The sequence below is a fragment of the Canis lupus genome, chromosome 18 (assembly GCF_048164855.1).
Source record: "Canis lupus baileyi chromosome 18, mCanLup2.hap1, whole genome shotgun sequence".
Lineage (NCBI taxonomy): Eukaryota > Metazoa > Chordata > Mammalia > Carnivora > Canidae > Canis > Canis lupus.
In genome coordinates, this window is record NC_132855.1 from 16,032,463 (window position 1) to 16,050,323 (window position 17,861).

The window sequence follows — 17,861 nt, forward strand, 5'->3', positions numbered from 1 at the left end:
CCCGCGGCCGTCGGGGCGTGCAGGGGCTGCAGCGAGGCCGGGGGCAGCTCCACGGGCCGAGCCGGGACCCCCCGGTGGGGGCAGGGCGGGTGGCGACGGGGGCCGCACCCCCGGGTGGGAGGCGGATTCCCGGCCTTCCAGGTCCCCTCTTTGGCGTCCCCGGGGTCGGGCACTGGCATGACCCATGGGAAGGTGTAAGGGAAAGTCCTTAGAGGGCTCAGATTCTTGGTCATTAACCCGGAGCTTTGCCTGTTGGAGGCCGGCCGGCTCTTCAGTGTGAGCCTTGAGCCATCAACTACCTTCTTCTAAATTTGTGAAAACAGTTGTGAATGGACTTTTTTTTTTTTTTTTTTAAGGGAATGCCATTGCTAGTAGTAGATTTCAAAGTGTGTAGTTCTATCACATTCCTTTTCATCTTGGCAATCAGTTACATATTTTTCAGGAATTTGGATTTCTGTTTGATTGGCCATATGTTGTTTTTGTACAACTCTTGCAGCTCAAAGGATGTATTACTGGATTATTGGATTCATAGACTGTACTACCAAACTCCCTTTGGTGTCAGTGCCTAAGCCATGGCATCAGTATTTTAAATGGATGGCTGCAGATGAACTGTATCGTTTCCTCAGCTTATGCGGATTTCCATCACTCTGCTAGGTTATGCCACCACTTTGTGTTAGAAAATATTGGGGCAGCCCGGGTGGCTCAGCGGTTTAGCACCGTCTTCAACCCAGAGCATGATCCTGGAGACCCTGGATCAGGTCCCACATCAGGCTCCCTGCATGGAGCCTGCTTCTCCCTTTGCCTGTGTCTCTGCCTCTCTCTCTCTCTGTGTCTCTCATGAATAAATAAAATTTTTAAAAAAGGAGAGTATTGTAAGCATTTGCTTTGGGAAACCACTGTACCACACCTAAGAAGTTAAGTCTATTTATGCCTACTTATTTACTATGTAGTCTTCACTGGGCAGATCCTCCTCTATCTGCCCAGAAAAGCTTTAGATTAGAGACTCATGGCATATGTCATTTACCACCTGTTAGGTTGCTTTCTTCCATTCCTGTTGCTTCAGATCTTGACCTCTGTGAGGCTGGTTGCTTCAGTCTTGGGGTTCTTTTTTTTTTTTTTTAAGATTTTATTTATGTATTCATGAGAGACAGAGAGAGAGAGAGAGAGAGAGAGGCAGAGACACAAGCAGAGGGAGAAGCAGGCTCCATGCAGGGAGCCCGATGTGGGACTCCATCCCAGGACCCCAGGGTCACACCTTGAGCCAGAGGCAGATGCTCAACCGCTGAGCCACCCAGGTGTCCCTAACATGGATTTAGAACTGAAAAATAATCCTGCTAGAATTTGGGGTCTTCTACTCGAAGAAGATAGAACGTCTCCTTTTATCAGGACAGCTATTTAAAAACTTCTTGTCACTTCTTAGAGCAGTTTTCATTTTATATGTTTTCTGATTTTAACTAGTCATATCCTTATGCCGTTAGTTCTCCCTTCTAGTACTTAGCAACGTGCCTGGCACAATAATTGACTGGTTGCTTCTGCAAGGAGTAAGTTTTTACATGGAACCTTTAATATTATCTGAATATCAAATTTAGTTTTGCCTATTATACCTGTTCCTTTTTCGTGAGAGGAAAATACCAAATTTAGGGCTAGACCAAACAGGTTATATTCCTGAAACAATTACAGAAGTAGCATTGATTGTTCAGACAGAAATCTAGCATATACAACTCTAGAGCAGATATGAACTCCTAATAGCATATATTTGACTCCATTTTTCTTACTCCCAAGTTATATTTAGTTTTTCTTTCAGAGCTATATTAAGCTGGGCTTATACCAACAGAGCTGTAATGTAGTTACCACTGATTTCATTTTTCTTTTGCAATTAAAAAGCATTTTGCAGGCTCATGCATGTAGATGTGAGTAGAATGAAAAACAAAGATCTATTTATAATCCTTAGTGCCTCTCCCTAGAGGCAAGGATATAACTAGTTTCTTTGCTCTCCTTGCAGAGGTACCTAAAAGGTGTGTGTGTATGTGACCATATATAGTCTCCTTCTCCCCCCCCCCACAAATAGAAGCTTACCAAATACATTATTTTGCTTTCTATTCCCTCCCCCCACCCTTTTTTAAAATTTAAAACTATTATGGAAATTGTCCCATTTCAATATCTAATTCACTTTTTAAATATTTATTAATGTTTATCTGTTGATAAAAGTAATACATTTTCGTTATAGAAAACCTAATTAGTCACCCTTGCTTCACCATCTGGGTGCAGCAGTGTTGAAGCTCTCACATTTCCATGTTTCTGGAGTCTTTTCACATTTTTAAGCCAGCTGCTATGCCCAGATGTCCTCAGTAAAATGTTCTTTGTAGGGATGTTGAATGGACCCATGATGTTTGGTTATCATGTTTTCCTTTATGGTTTTTCCTTATTTTCCTTTATGGTTCCCTAGGCATTCACAGTTAAAAGCCAAATAAACACCCACGTGGTGTATGTTATAGCTAGAAGTGTGTCACTACTGACAAGTGAACATGAGCATTTGGAACTAATTTTCCAGATTTGGAAACTAGAAGCCTTTTGGGGCAGTTCCGGCAGAGTGATGGGAAGGGAAAATGAATGGGGAGCATAGGGATGATGTGTATGTTCCCGTAGGAGCCTTGGGGGTCTGAGAGCTCAAAGGGAAAGTACATTCCCACCCATCATATATCTGCTTCCTCTAGCCGTGTTCTTTACTGAATGCTGCCTGTGGTCCAGGCACCTGCAGGGGTCCTGGACTCCGAGTCCAGCAAGGTCCAAAGTACACAGAGGGCTGTCGGAGAGCCGAGGGGCAGACAGCTGGCTCACTCTGCAGGCAGGGTGGGTGGGTGGGCAGGATTTGAACTGGGAGCTGTGGGGAAATGGGAGAGGAAGCCTCTAAGAGAGATCACCTTCACCTCCTTCCCCTGCAACAGGCCCTTCCCTCCAGCTTTGCTCCTGCTCCTCTGCTCTGCCCCCAACCAAGTCAGTACAGATTTCTCCACCTGCCACCACCCCACCCCCATGAGCCTCTTCAGTGTTGAGTAGGTAGACGGTGTGTCAGGTAAACAACCTAATTGTGACAGTTTGGAACCCTGATCAGCTCATAGGTTTTCTTCCCTCGCATTTCCCCTGCAATCTCTTGCTTTCTCTTCTTCAAAAGTAAAATCACCATGTTCAGACACCTGATTGAAATTCAGGTGAAATTGAAATTGAAATTCAGGGAATTTCAGTTCTAGATCGCCACAGGAAGTGATGCAGCATCAGGTTATTTATAGGTGATCCCCGACTGCTGGGCATATTTTATCAACCGCTTTATTTTTGTTTTTATTTTTTAAAGATTTATTTACTTATTCATGAGAGACACAGAGAGAGAGGCAGAGACAAAGGCAGAGGGAGAAGCAGGCTCCAGGTAGGGAGCCTGATGTGGGACTCCAGGATCACGCCCCCCCCCCCCCCCCAACTGCTTTAGATATAATGTAGTTTTAAGGTTTTACTAAAAGCATCCTTTTTGTTTTGGCCTGCAGTTGCTTTTTGCTCACTAAAACGTATTATGTTCTTGTTAATGTTTTTAACGATGTCTTTTCTTTTCTAGCTATGAAAAACCTCCTCCTGGGCTTATCAAGGTCAGTGTGAAGTTTGTGCCTTTGGTTATTCTCTTAGATGAATTTGACTCGGTGCTCAGAGTCAGTAACTTGTTATGAACACCTGTTGCATAAGGTTTGAACATCCTTTTATGATAACGCCGCTCCACCCTGCGGATTCCAGTCAGTTCATACACTTTGGGCTGGTCCAGCCTGTGCCTTTGTAGAAATGTCCTCAGCCCTGTGTCTGTCCCTAAGAACTGGGGCCCGCACATTCCTCAGTGATCAGTCCCCTTCTCCCTCGCTCCCTCTCTTGCCGTGGCTGCATCTTCTCATAGTTGTGTTCCTCCTCTGACTTGCTGCTGGCTTCCCGAGTGTCATCAGCTCAGAGAACAGTAGTCTCTAAGGGGACTGGAAAGTCCCCTGGTCCAGTCCCTAGTGCAAGGCACCCCCCTGTCTCCCGGCAGCACCTGGCCCCAGGGTCCAGTCTCTCTGCGGGAGGGAGACCTAGAGGGCTCAGTAGAGGCCAGGACAGCCTTCTTGTTCACATTCACTGAGAGGAAAAGATTGTTATAAAACTCTTGTATAAATTTAATGTTTATAGGAATTGCAATCAGTAGCTTAAAAAAATAACACCTTAATTGTATAATGAAGTTATTTGGTGATGAAAGCACACTTCATAAATACAGCATGTGTGAGATTGTACAACATGACTGTGGTCTCCAAGGGATAATAATCTTTTTAAATTTAACATGTTATTCTCATCATTTTAGGAACTCTTGTTTAATTCTATACTTTGCCTCATTGCACAAGGCTTTTAAGTTAACAGAAAAGTTTGTGGTCTGAATCTAATTTTTGTGATCTAGAATCAGGATTTGGAGCTCACAAATCATTCCTATGTGAACAATACTAGTAATATTTCTCTAAGAATAGCTCTGTCATGTTCCTGATATAGTTCTTCTGGTACATTTATTTCTTGTTTTTCTGTCAGGTATAATTTATCTTTCTCGCATTTGAGAGGGTAACGTAGGATGACACGGGTGTGTCCAGCCCCTGAGAAAGCCAGGCAGTGTTGTGTTCAGAAGCAGGAGGGAGAGAATTCCTGTGCTTTTTTGCCAAGTTGTGTACACGCTGTTTCCTTTTTTAGGAAGATGAGACGAAGCCAGAAGACTGTATACCAGATGTACCAGGCAATGAACATGCCAGGGAATTTCTGGCTCATGCTCCAACAAAAGGACTTTGGATGCCACTGGGGAAAGAAGTCAAAGTTATGCAGTGTGAGCATGGGAGAGTTTCAAGTAACACTCCTCAATACACGCAAGTTATACAGAGCGTGTTTACTTCTTTTTGTTGTTGTTTTAATTTGTTCTCACTGCAGCCCTGTAAAGTCAAAGTATGATCCCTGTTTTACAGTTCAGGAAGCTGACCTGCATGTGTTAGTAAGTGGTCCGAGGTGAGAGGTAGAGCAGAGCTTTGATTCCAGGGCTTCTGACTCCAAGGGCAATGGTCTTCCACAGAAACATAGCTACTTTTGGAGTTCACTCTTTGGTAATATCCAGTAATAGGATATTCTGTTGTAGAAATGCCTTGAGGGACAAGAGATGTATTGGAGGGCAGGTCCCTTTGGGTCTTGCATCATTTGCCCCCCACCAGTGGTGTTAAGGTTCCATCCATGTAACCCTGAGAGGAGCTGTGGGCCCCTGAGGGTGGGTCCAGAACAGATGTGCTGTGCGTGCACACCCCCACCCCACCAGGGCTCCAGCACTTTTCCTCTAGCATAAGATGGTATTTGAAGAAAGGATACTGCTGCCTTTTAAAGACATTTATACAGAGATTCTTTATACACATAATTAAAATAGTTCCCAGTCTCTTTTTCTTCCATTTCCACTTACAGCTCTTTTACTTGGTTATTTTGATATTGTCTTCATCTGTCTAAGATCACACATACATTGCATTGATTTTTCAGGTTTAGGTGTTATTTGTTGACATTGTATGTCAACATTGTATGGATGATGAGAATTTAGCTCTTTGCTGGTCTTACCACACATGTGTACCCTTACTATTATCACATCTTCCCCAAAATGGTTTTTTCATAATTTTGGTTAGATAAGCCTTTGATGTTTTATTATGATTATATTCAGAGCTGAGTCATATAGTCAACTCATTACTTTCCTTTCATGCATCTTTAAGAATTCCCTCCTTCCCCCTGGATTAACAGTTGTCTGGTTTTTGGTGTGTGTGTGTGTGTGTGTGTGTGTGTGTGTGTGTGTTGTTGTTGTTATTGTTTTTAGTTTCCATGTACTGATTTCTTACCCAACTTCAAATTGGTCTGAAGGTTGAATCTTAAGACCTTCAAAAGTATTCTCTTAATTTCACCCCTCTGAAAATGGTTGCTCTCATGCTTATAATCCAGGGATTTCCCTTGACTTTGTGTTTTGAATTGAATGTTTGTGTCCCTCCACAAATTCATTGTTGAAGCCCTAATCCCCAGTGGGATGGTATTTGGAGATGGGGTCTTTGGGTAGTGATTAGGATTAGATGAAGTAATGAGGTGGCTCTGATGATGTGATTAGTTCCCTTTAAGAAGAGACCAGAGAGCTTGCTCTCTCTCCATTGGGTAAGGACATACCATGAGAGGACACAGCTGTCTGCAAGCCAGGAGATTAATCTTCAGAAACCAAGAAACCAACTCTGTTGGCACCCAGATCTTAGATATCCAGTGTCTAGCACTGTGAGAAAATAAATTCCTTTTGTGTAATTAATCCAGTCTGTATTTTGTTAGGGAAAGTCTGAACTGACTAAGACAGGATCATTCTGCAGTTTCCCTTAGCTTCTTTCCTACATTGAATCTCCTGTTTCCTGTACGTGAGCCATCTTCTTTGTTGTGATAATCTCTTATGGTGGAGCCAAGACCATTAAATTGGGAAAGGACAGTCTTTTCAAAAAAAAACAACAACAACAAAAAAACAACAAAAACGGATATCCCCATGTAAAAGAATGAAGTTGGGCCCTTATCTAATACCATATGCAAAATTTAAGTGGATCAAAGACTTAAATAAATGTAAAACCTAAAACTATAAAATCTCTTAGAAGAAAACATAGTACAAAGCTGCAGAAAGTTGGATTTGGCAGTGATTTCTTGGATAAAACACCAAAGGTACAGGCAATAAAAAAAATGAACAGATTTGACTTCATGAACATTTCAAAATTTTGTGAATAAAAACATTATCAATAGTGTAAGAAGACAGGTGGTTACAGAATGGGAGAAAATGTTTGTAATTCATATCTGATAAGGGTTATATTTAGAATATATAGAGACCTCCTAAAAACAATGAAGAAACAAAACGTGATTAAAATTTGGCAAAGGATTTGAATAGACATTTCTCTAAAGAGGATCTAGTAAGCTCATGAAAAGATTCTCAGTGTCAATAATCATTAGGGAAATACAAACCAAATCTACAGTGAAATACCACCTTATACCCATTAGGATGACTACTATCAAAAAATCAGAAAATAACAAATGTTGGCACATGTGCAATGCCTTCAAGCTTCCCAGGAGTAGGTCAGAATTTTTGAAAGTCTTCTATGGACATCGCATTCCCTGGGTCTTTTACATTTTTAGCTGAGCTCCTATTTATCCAATGGTATCACAGCGACTGGCAACTGTAATATTAACAATTGCAGGTAATTGTTTTCAACAATTGAGGGACTGGATTTTTCCTGTAAAGTAAACTACCTGACTAGTTAAATAGCAACAACGCCCTGTCAGTGTTAGTGTGGCTTTGTGCTCTGAGGTTAGGGGTTTTTGGGGACCTTAAAACCGGGTCTTACTCCTATTGAGGGTGCAGGACTATTGCTTTTCATAGCTGTCATGGTTACAAGGTTGCTGATTTCCAAGATTATGGAAATTGGAAGAGAGGGTTGGGAGTAAGCCTGGTTAAAATGTCAGAAATCCTGCTGCTCTTACCAAGCTTCACTAGCTTTTTTTGAATTAATGCTCCTCAGATTGTGGCAAACCTTTAGTTAATTTCCAGGGTTTCAAGTAAGTTGATTTGGGCAAGTTTGCAACAATTTTCAGTAGTTTTTTAAAAAATATTTTATTTATTTATTCATGAGAGACAGAGAGAGAGGCAGAGACACAGGCAGAGGGAGAAGCAGGCTCCCGATGCGAGACTCGATCCGATCCCGGGACCCCAGGATCATGCCCTGGGCCCAAGGCAGGCGCTAAACTGCTGAGCCACCGGGCTGCCCAATTTTCATTGTTTTTATGGAGGTTGTCACTTGGCCATACTTGAAGTGCTTCCTAGCTTATTCTCTCTCTCTCTTTTTTTTTTTTTTTTAAGATTTTATTTATTTATTCATGAGAGACACACAGGCAGAGACTCAGGCAGAGGGAGAAGCAGGCTCCATGCACGAAGCCTGATGCGTGACTTGATCCCAGGTCTCCAGGATCACACCCTGGGCTGAAGGCAGTGCTAAACTGCTGAGCCAGCCACCTGGGCTGCCCAGCTTACTCTCTTTGAAAAGAATCCTCTTCATATCCTTTTTATGGAGTGTCAGGAAGGAAATGAAAGCAGGTAAATGCACATAGTCTGTCATCTTTACCCAGAAGTCTACAGCTTTTTTTTTTTTTAAGTTTGAAAACCACTGCTGTTTTATGAGGTGGTTACTTATATTTCAATTACCATTTTTTTTAGAAGATTGTATTAATTTATTCATGAGAGACACAGAGAGAGAAGCAGAGAAATAGGCAAAGGGAGAAGCAGGCGCCCTGCAGGGAGCCCAGTGAGGGACTTGATCCCAGGACCCAGGGATCGCACCCTGAGCCAAAGGCAGATACTCAACCGCTGAGCCACACAGGTGCTCCCTCAATTACTATTTTTAAGTAAAAATTTATTATTTAGTTAGTTTAGAGAGAAAGAGGGAATAAGCATGCATGAGTGGGGGAAGGGGCAGAGGGAATCTTTTTTTTTTTACAATTTTATTTATTTATTCATGAGAGACACAGAGAGATTGGGGCAGACATAGCAGATGGAGAAGCAGGCTCCCTGTAGGGAGCCCAGTGCGGATTCTGGACTTATCCTAGGACTCCAGGATCACAACCTGAGCTAAAGGCAGACTGTCAACCACTGAGCCACCCAGGTGCCCCAGAGGGAGAGAGTCTATTTCATAGACTACCTGCTGGGTCCAGAGCCCTACTGAGGGCTTGATCTCATGACCATGCATTCATGACCTGAGCCAAAACTAAGACTTGGATGCTTAACCAAATGTGACATGCAGGTGCCCTTATTTCAGTTACCACCTTATAGTTATTTGCATTGACTTGGAAAATAAGTGTCTGGGTTGGGACCAGAGCCAGTTTTACTCACTTGTGATTTTCAGGGGCCTGCAGCAGACACAATGATTTGTTGATATGGTCATATGATTTTGTGAAATTCTCCAGGGCAAGACTTTTTTTTTTCCTAAAGAGTCCTTCCCCCATATTTTTAAGTCAGGCCCCACAAAATTTGGACTCAACCTAAATGGGATAAAAGACCCATGTACATGTACACACTTTCATTGATTTTATTGATTGTAGTGTTATCTAGAACAGTAGTACTCAAACTTTATTTTTTTTAATATTTATTTATTATTTATGATAGACATAGAGAGAGAGAGAGGCAGAGACACAGGAGGAGGGAGAAGCAGGCTCCATGCCAGGAGCCCGACGTGGGACTCGATCCCGGAACTCCAGGATCGCGCCCTGGGCCAAAGGCAGGCACTAAACCACTGAGCCACCCAGGGATCCCCTAGAACAGTAGTACTCAAACTTTAGCATGTCTATAAGTCACCAATTAATCTTTTAAAATTGTAGTATGTTTCAATATTTCTGGGATGGGTCAAATACTGTGCATTCTAACAATCTTCTGTGTGTTGCTGATTTTGTTTGCCCATGAACACATTTTAAATAAGGATCACCTTTGCTTTAACACTAAGAGAATTTGAACACAAAGACTTTGGTTTGAAGGAGTACAATCCTTCTTTCCTGAACTTGAAATGTTGGGGAAGTTAAAGACAGGGACAGCTCAGAGGCAACCAATAAAGAATCTCCAGATTTCATTCTTTTTCAGTGGTTTCCTGTATCCTATCCTCAAAATTAAACAGGAAAAACTTCCCTTCTCTTTCACTTCATATTTGAGTAGCCGCCAGCATGGGGCAAACCTGAAAGATCTTAATCCCTCTCCCTGCTTCCTGACTTCCTTGGTTGGAGTTCCTTAATGTTCAAACACAAGGTCTCACTTAGCTCACTTTTCTCATATGACTTCCTGATTTGCCTCAAATCCTGATGGTTCTGAGAGGACGAAAACAGGTGAGAGATGTAACAAGGGTCTCACCCATTCCTGCTTTGTTCACCACTTCATTTTTCCCACACATCAACGCCTAATGTCAAGTCATTAGTCATTGAAATTCCACGAAGGTGCATGTTTCTGTCTTTTGCCCTAGAGCGCGTGTAAGCATTTTCTTATTGTATCTCCTCTCAGTTCCTCATCAGGGCTTCCTGCTTCTAATAACAGATCTTTTTACAAAGGACAATTTTCCTATTCAGCAGGTAAAGCTATATTAGAGTACTAATGGAATTAATATTTGAAGATAATTTGTGATCTGTTTTAATTAAAGGTAAGAGCTTTGTGTGGTGGTTAAATCAGAGAAATGTGTGGTGGTTAAATCAGAGAACGAAGCTGTTAGCTCTAGTGTCTAAAATGGTAAATGAGAATCAGAAGTCACTTGATACATAGAAGAGACCTACTCTTTGAAAAATACAGTAAGCTACACACACACACACACGCAAATTCACTCTTTACAATACTTTTACATTGGATTACTGAATACCTATCTGATGAGATAATATTTCTAAAGCTACACTAATAAAAGTTGTTTGAGGAAGCAGTTAGTTTCCCTTTATTTTCTAGGATCTTACGTGGTTCATTCACTCATTGTGTTAGCTTCTGGAATTAGAGTATAATGAAGGAAAACTTTTAATGTGATCTACTGATTCTTCATTAAATGAAATTATCTTACAGAAATATTTCCTTTTTTCTTTGTTTTTAGGTTGGCGTTGTAAACGGTATGGTCACCGAACAGGCGACAAAGAATGTCCTTTTTTTATCAAAGGCAACCAAAAGTTAGAGCAGTTCAGAGTAGTAAGTAGAATTCCACCTTGTCAATTTACATTTTTTAGAAATAGTGAATATTAATGAAACAGGCTGTAGTCAGTGAACTGGAAGTTTGCATAAAATATATTCCCAGAAGTTTTTTGGTCAGAGTATCTGGTGTTGACTACATCTTTTATTAAATTACATTTATTGGGATCCCTGGGTGGCTCAGCAGTTGAGCGCCTGCCTTAAGCCTAGGGCATGATCCTGGAGTCCCGGGATCGAGTCCTACATTGGGCTCCCTGCCTGGGGCCTACTTCTCCCTCTGCCTGTGTCTCTGCCTCTCTCTCTCTCTCTGTGTCTCTTGTGAATAAATAAATAAAATCTTTAAGAAAATTACATTTATGTGACAGATTAGTTAACAAAACCCAACTTTTTATTAAAGTGTTATTTGCTTTTACCTTGGGAATAATGATTCTTTTTCTAAAGCAGATTGTTATTTATTCAGTCATTTGTTTTAACTTATATAAAAAATCATGTTTTATAACTAAAATTAGAGTTTTAGTTTCCCAGTCTTTAAAGACCAGATGTCTTTAAATTAGAAGCTAGAAGTGTGTATATAAATTATATATGCACTTTAAAAAAAAGGATTTTATTTATATATTTGACAGAGAAAGAGAGAGCACAAGGGGAGCAGCAGAGGGAGAGTGAGAAGCAGACTCCGTGCTGAGGATAAGGGGCTCAATCCCAGAACCCTGGGATCATGACCTGAGCAGAAGGCAGACGCTTAACCAACTGAGCACCCAGGCACCCTGACCACTTGTTCTTCTTAATACTATCTCTTGGTCATCTCTCCAAACAGAACAAAGAAAACTACCTCGATATTTCTACCTTGAAAAGTATTTCATGTTTCTGCCATGGCATATGTTCTTATAAAGGGTATTTAAATTGTAATCTATGTTTTTCTAATCAGAAAATCCTTTGTTACAGCTTCAGTGGGTTTGCAGCAAAAGTAACCCCTAGGAAGGATTAGAACTTCATTCATTCATTCATTCATTCATTCCTTTATTTTATTTTATTTTATTTTATTTTATTTATTTTATTTTATTTTATTTATTTATTTTATTTTATTTTATTTTATTATTTTATTTTATTTTATTTTATTTTATTTTATTTTATTTTTTATTTTATTTTATTTTATTTTAGAATATGTTAAATATAAAATTACACCAAACTGCTTTCAGTGAAATATGAATTTTTATTTAGCTGATAGTCCATGGAGCCTAACAGAACTGTAACCTTTTGTCATCCTCAAGGCACATGAAGATCCCATGTTTGACATCATCCGAGAGAACAAAAGACACGAAAAGGATGTAAGGTGAGATGGTTCTAATGATACCAATACCCTCTTAAGGTCTGAAATTATATAAAGTTGGAAACACCCCTTCTAGTATTAGATGAGTGGTTTGGTAACTATGGTACTTTAGCTGTGAAATATTTGGAAGGCAGGAGTAATCACAGAAAGGCCAGTGGGTGGGGAATGGGCAGGCCAGCCTTGTTCTACTTGGGTTAGCTTAAAGCAGTGGGCTTGGCTGCTCCTGCTCACACCACTGATGGATGCTGACTTAGTTTCAGTGTCTGAGCTATTGTTAAAAATTCGCTTTAGACAAGAATAAAGATAAGGTGAATGAAGAGGAGGGTTGGTTCTTCTCAAACTGGTTACATGGAATTCTAAGTGTTTAGGGAGATAGATTACCTAGTGTGACCTTGAGCAGCTGTGGGTGGGAGGGTGGGGTGTGATGAAGGAAGGTAGGAACTTGTCCGAAGTTCTGTACTAAGGACTGGAGAAACATGCAGAAGAATTCAGGATGATGAAGAGACTACAGAGTGACTTGTACACTGGTTACCGTCACGTCAGAGAGGCATGGGTGTGAACAAGAATGGGGAAGACATGCACAAATAAAAGTGAATACTGTCTTCAGTAAGGTGGTTATTCGTGATTTTTTTTTTTTAACTCTCGCTGCTGCTCTTATATCTTTTTTTTTATTTTAAACATTTTTCTTTTAAGATTTTATTTATTTATTCATGAGAATGCACAGAGAGGAGAGAGAGAGGCAGAGACACAGGCAGAGGGAGAAACAGGCTTCATGCAGGGAGCCCGACGTGGGACTCGATCCGGGGTCTCCAGGATCACACCCTGGGCTGCAGGCGGCGCTAAACCGCTGAGCCACCAGGGCTGCCCTCTTATATCGTTTTTATCTGTGTTTCTTTTCAGAGTTAAATATGGTTTTGGTTAATCTTCTCTGTGTAGGATACAGCAGTTGAAACAGTTACTGGAGGACTCTACCTCCGAGGAAGATGGGAGCAGCTCCAGTTCCTCAGCATGCAAAGAGAAACACAAGAAAAAGAAGAAGAAAGAAAAACATAAGAAAAGGAAGAAAGACAAGAAGAAGAAGAAGAAACGAAAGCATAAGTCTTCCAAGTCGAATGAGAGTTCAGACTCGGATTGATGAGGACTTGACTGGTTGAGCATTGTCTCCCCACAGATCAGACACTGTGGCCAAAGACCAGAGGCCACGGTGGAGGCGGGGAGGACGAGGAGGGAGCCGCCAGAGAGCAGGGGATTCGACGTCACCCGTGTGAATCCTCACCTGCCTTCCAGCAAAGATGTGACCCCAGGAGGGTGAGTTGTACCTTCCCAGGCGCTGGCTCTGGACAGCAGCTGATCTCAGGCAGGAAAGCTTTGTTCAGTGCCCTCCTCCCGCTGAGCCCCGAGGTTTGTGATTCCTTGGAGGGGCCTGTGCTGAGGCAGCTGGACTGGGGATGAGCTCTGAGGAAGCTCCAGGTGCTGCCCCAGCCTCTCCCACCCCCCACCAGGGCACTACTTGGTTCCCAGAGACTTCAGGCTTGACTTTTCTCTGTTGTCAGGATAATAAAAGTTCATTATTTTGGGATCCCTGGGTGGCGGAGCAGTTTGGCGCCTGCCTTTGGCCCAGGGCGCGATCCTGGAGACCCGGGATCGAATCCCACTCATGCTCCTGGTGCATGGAGCCTGCTTCTCCCTCTGCCTGTGTCTCTGCCTCTCTCTCTCACTGTGTGCCTATCATAAATAAATAAAAATTAAAAAAAAAATAAAAAAAAAGAAAGAAAAATCTATTCCATAAAAAAAAGTTCATTATTTTATTTATTTAAAAAATATTCATTTATTTTTGAATCACAATATACTTACATGGTCCAAATTTAAAAGGTACACAAGGTTTAATCAGGGAAAACCTTCCTCCTGTCTCCCCCAGCCACTCAGTTTCCCTTCCCCAAGGGCTAATGTTACCAATTTCTTGTAAAGTCATCTGGAAGTACTTATGTATCAAAATTTTTTTTCTCTCTTTTTAGTATAGTATAAATATATGCACCATTGTTTTTCATTTTTTAACCAAACAATATAAAGCATGTTGGGCCTTCCTATACTCAAAGACCCATATTCTTAAACCCCTGGCATGATTGCTTGAGTTTTTTGTTTTTTGTGGGGGTTTTTTTGAGGAGTGAAATACACTGTAATAACATTTAAAAATCATGTGTTTGACTTGCTTAGATCTTACTGCTATTTTCCCATGACTATTCCCATCACTTACTGCTATTTTCCCAAGACTATTTTCAGAATAGTAGATTCAGAATACTTTTAAGGATATAGAGGTTACTGTGTTGGGCCAACTACCCCCATCCCCAAGTTCATCTCATCCTCTTGGCTAAGTATAGCCCACCTGAGAACTTCTCTCTTTGTGCCACAGCTGAGGCAGCTCAGCAGCTTGGGGTGGTGCCCACAGCTAGGGGAGGGTGTCTGTTCCTCCCTTGAGCCAAAGTGGAGCCAGATCTTGCTCATAAGCAAGTGGTCCTCCTTCACCAGCGTCTGTTGCTACTTACATCATTCAGGTTCCCAGGAACACATTATTCTTACTTTTTGCCACTTTCCCTGAGGACTCCCCCCTCTTTTTTTAGTATTTTAATTTTTAAAAAAATATTTTATTTATTTATTTGATAGACACCAAGCATGCTTGCATGGGGGGAGGGGCAGAGGGAGAGGGAGGAAGCAGACTCCCTGCTGAGCAGGGAGCCAGATGTGGGGCTCAGATCCCAGGACCCCAGGATTATGACCTGAGCTGAAGGCAGACACCTAACTGACTGAGCCACCCAGGCACCCCAGATTCCCCTGTCTTTAAGGAATGAGTGATGCAGGCCAGGTTGACTCCTCCAGCTCTCTTCAGTAAGTGGCCCTAGTCTTGGCCTTATTTACAAAGTTTACCTGAGTAACACAATTGGCCCAGATTGGAATGGCCAGGATTTGTTATTTCTGAAAACTCTAAGGCCAGTTAATTCAGCCATGTCTTACACTTACCCTTGGCATCCTAGCTCAGCATGCAGCAGGAATTCACCCTCCAGGAATTTTTTCTCATGCAGGAAACCCATTCATGATAAACGTTCAGTTACAATAGGGGAGAATAATATCGATAATTCTTGACTTATGGGGCAGCAAAATCACCTGGAGTGGTTGTTAAAACAGACTCCTGGGTCTTAACTCCTAGAATTTTAGGTCTGGAGTGGACTGGAGAATTTGCAATTGTGACAAGTGTCCAAATGATACTGATACTGTTGGTCTGGGGGCCAGACTTGCAGAACCACTGCTCTAAGTGTTAAACCTCTTCCTGAAGCCTCCTTCCTCTTCCTGTTGTAATCGGGATCTTGCCATCCACTGCATCCCTCTTTGCAAGTTAATTCCCGTCTCTATTCTCGCTTCAGGTTTCTGGCCTAGTTTCCATGGTCCTTTGTTTGGTCTGACATCCCTTGACCTGTAGTCCTTTTCTCCAGTTTACCCACAAGAACCTCAAACTAACCTCTTCTTCCTCTGCTCCAATTCCCAGACCACTGACCCTATAAAGCTGAACAAAGTTCTTCATCCTAAAATCTCTCCTTTCAGACCCAGTACTCTCCAGTCCTATATAGAAAAGGAAGAAAAAAAAAAAGAAAAGGAAGAGAAGTCACCAGACCTCCTTTTACCAAGGTATCTATCTACCTGTCATTATGGTGGTAGTAGGCACAATTATAAAATAGCCTCCAAGATTTTTTGCCCAAATCTGTAGAACTTGTTACTATAATGGATTTTCTACCCTGATTAGATTATAATACATAACTAACCTATTCAAAGACTGCAGGGATGTAAGGTGTGATCTTTTTTTAAAATTTTTTTTTATTGATTTATGATAGTCACAGAGAGAGAGAGAGAGAGGCAGAGACATAGGCAGAGGGAGAAGCAGGCTCCATGCACCGGGAGCCCGACGTGGGATTCGATCCCGGGTCTCCAGGATCGCGCCCTGGGCCAAAGGCAGGCGCCAAACCGCTGCGCCACCCAGGGATCCCTTTTTTCTTTTTTTAATTAAAAAAAATTTTTTTTTAATTTTTTTAAATTTAAAAAAATTTTTTTTATTTTTATTTTTTTTAAATTTTTTTTAAGGTGTGATCTTTTTATTTTTTATTTTTTTAAGGTGTGATCTTTTATGCCAGTTATTATTCTACAGGATCATTGCAGCTCAGGAGCTCCCAGTGCAATTGGTGAAGGCCTTTGTTATTATTTCTGCATCACATCCGTACTTCTTCTCTATACATAATCATGCTTTCTTTGCCCCTTCTGAGATTTTATTCCCTATAGCACTCTCCAGTCAATTTCCTGCACACAGATCTTCATGTCAGAGTCTGACCTTAAGGGTGGTCTATGGTCTACTCAGGTTTTTGACCTACAGACCTATGAGATAATAAATGGGCATTGTTTCTATCTTTTCACTTTTTAAAAAATTGTTTTTTTTTTACAGCTGTTTTACATTCACAATATAATTAAGCAGAAACTACAGAGATTTACCATGTATTTTGTCCCCACATACCCACAACCCCCCTCTCTTATTTCAACACCAGAATGGTACACTTGTTACAGTAGATATCCTACGTGGCACATCCTACCTCCCACAGAGGTTTCTGCTGTGGTTGTTATGATTTTCCAAGTCCGCCTGTCTGCAATTTTCAGGTTAGGGGTTTTGCTGTGACCTCAGTTCTTTGACAAATTTAGGAAGATTTGATCATTTTTAGTTCTGCTTTTACTTTTACTTCTTAGGACAGAGTGAAGACTTACCTCCTTACGTGCCAGTCCAGAAATCAGAAGTTGGTGGATATTGTTTTAAGTCAGTACATTTGTGGAAATTAGTGATTGCCCCACATGTCTAGAAACTTCTTTAGGGCAAAGACCACCATCTTTCTTGTTGCATGTTCTAGTCTCAGCTTCCTTTTTTTTTTTTTTTTTTAAGATCTTATTTATTCATGAGAGAGAGAGAGAGAGAGAGGCAGAGACACAGGCAGAGGGAGAAACAGGCTCCATGCAGGGAGCCCGACACAGGGACTTGATCCTGGGTCTCCAGGATCACACCCTGGGCTGAAGGCGGCACTAAACCACTGAGCCACCCGGGCTGCCCTAGTCTCAGCTTCTAACACAATGTGTCACGCATAGTGGTGTTCAATGCAAACTTATTAGAAATACAGTTACATTCTCCAGTTGAAACCTGATATGGAAATTGTAATGGATTCTGTGTTGTGCCACTAGTATCTGCCTCTTAATTCCCACCCTGACTTTAGGACTAAAGTGTTTACTTTCCCACCTGCTGGGATGGTTAACAACTGACAAGTTGCAACTGACTTCCCCTTTCCAGGGATCTTTCTTGAAGAGAGTCACAGTACCCAAGGTCATGCCTCCTTTCTAGGGGCATCCTGCATCAGTGACTGGTCAGTGCAGGGGTGTAAGTATGGCTTCTTACTCTTGTTGAGATAGTTCTGCAGCATCATTGCAGCTCAGGAGCTCCCAGTGCGATTGGGCAAGGTCTTTGTTGTTACTGCATCACATCCATATTTCTTCTCTATGCATAATCATGCTTTCTTTGCCACTTCAGAGAGTTTGTTCCCCATAGCACTCCCCACTAAATTTCCTGCACACAAATCTTCATGTCAGAGTTTAACCCTAAGGAACTCAGTGTGTCATGGGGTCCAATAACCACTTGGGAAAATGAAAGGGAAGGTGTTGTCAGGATGTACCCTTCATTTTGGA

The 17,861-nt window shown here is 41.6% G+C and overlaps 2 protein-coding genes across 4 annotated transcripts in view; both read left to right on the forward strand.

The window, feature by feature from the left end:
- The window catches only part of LOC140608716 (retinitis pigmentosa 9 protein-like), a 185,880-nt gene extending 172,692 nt beyond the window's left edge, over positions 1 to 13,188 (forward strand). Inside the window, exon 7 of the transcript XR_012010691.1 lies at positions 13,002 to 13,188. The gene's annotated coding sequence lies outside the window, so the exon portion shown is untranslated. The remainder of the gene's footprint in view (positions 1 to 13,001) is intronic.
- LOC140608717 (retinitis pigmentosa 9 protein-like) overlaps positions 1 to 17,861 on the forward strand; it is a 53,475-nt gene that overhangs the window by 475 nt on the left and 35,139 nt on the right. For 2 of the 3 annotated variants that reach the window (XM_072783558.1, XM_072783559.1), the window contains exons 2-6: positions 3,605 to 3,635; positions 4,741 to 4,870; positions 10,683 to 10,774; positions 12,043 to 12,104; positions 13,038 to 13,409. In XM_072783558.1, coding sequence (XP_072639659.1) covers positions 3,605 to 3,635; positions 4,741 to 4,870; positions 10,683 to 10,774; positions 12,043 to 12,104; positions 13,038 to 13,236 — 514 coding nt within the window. In that variant the 3' untranslated portion in view covers positions 13,237 to 13,409. Of the gene's footprint in view, positions 1 to 3,604; positions 3,636 to 4,740; positions 4,871 to 10,682; positions 10,775 to 12,042; positions 12,105 to 13,037; positions 13,410 to 15,695; positions 15,780 to 17,861 lie in introns of all 3 variants that reach the window. The other variant, XM_072783560.1, reaches the window with a different exon arrangement.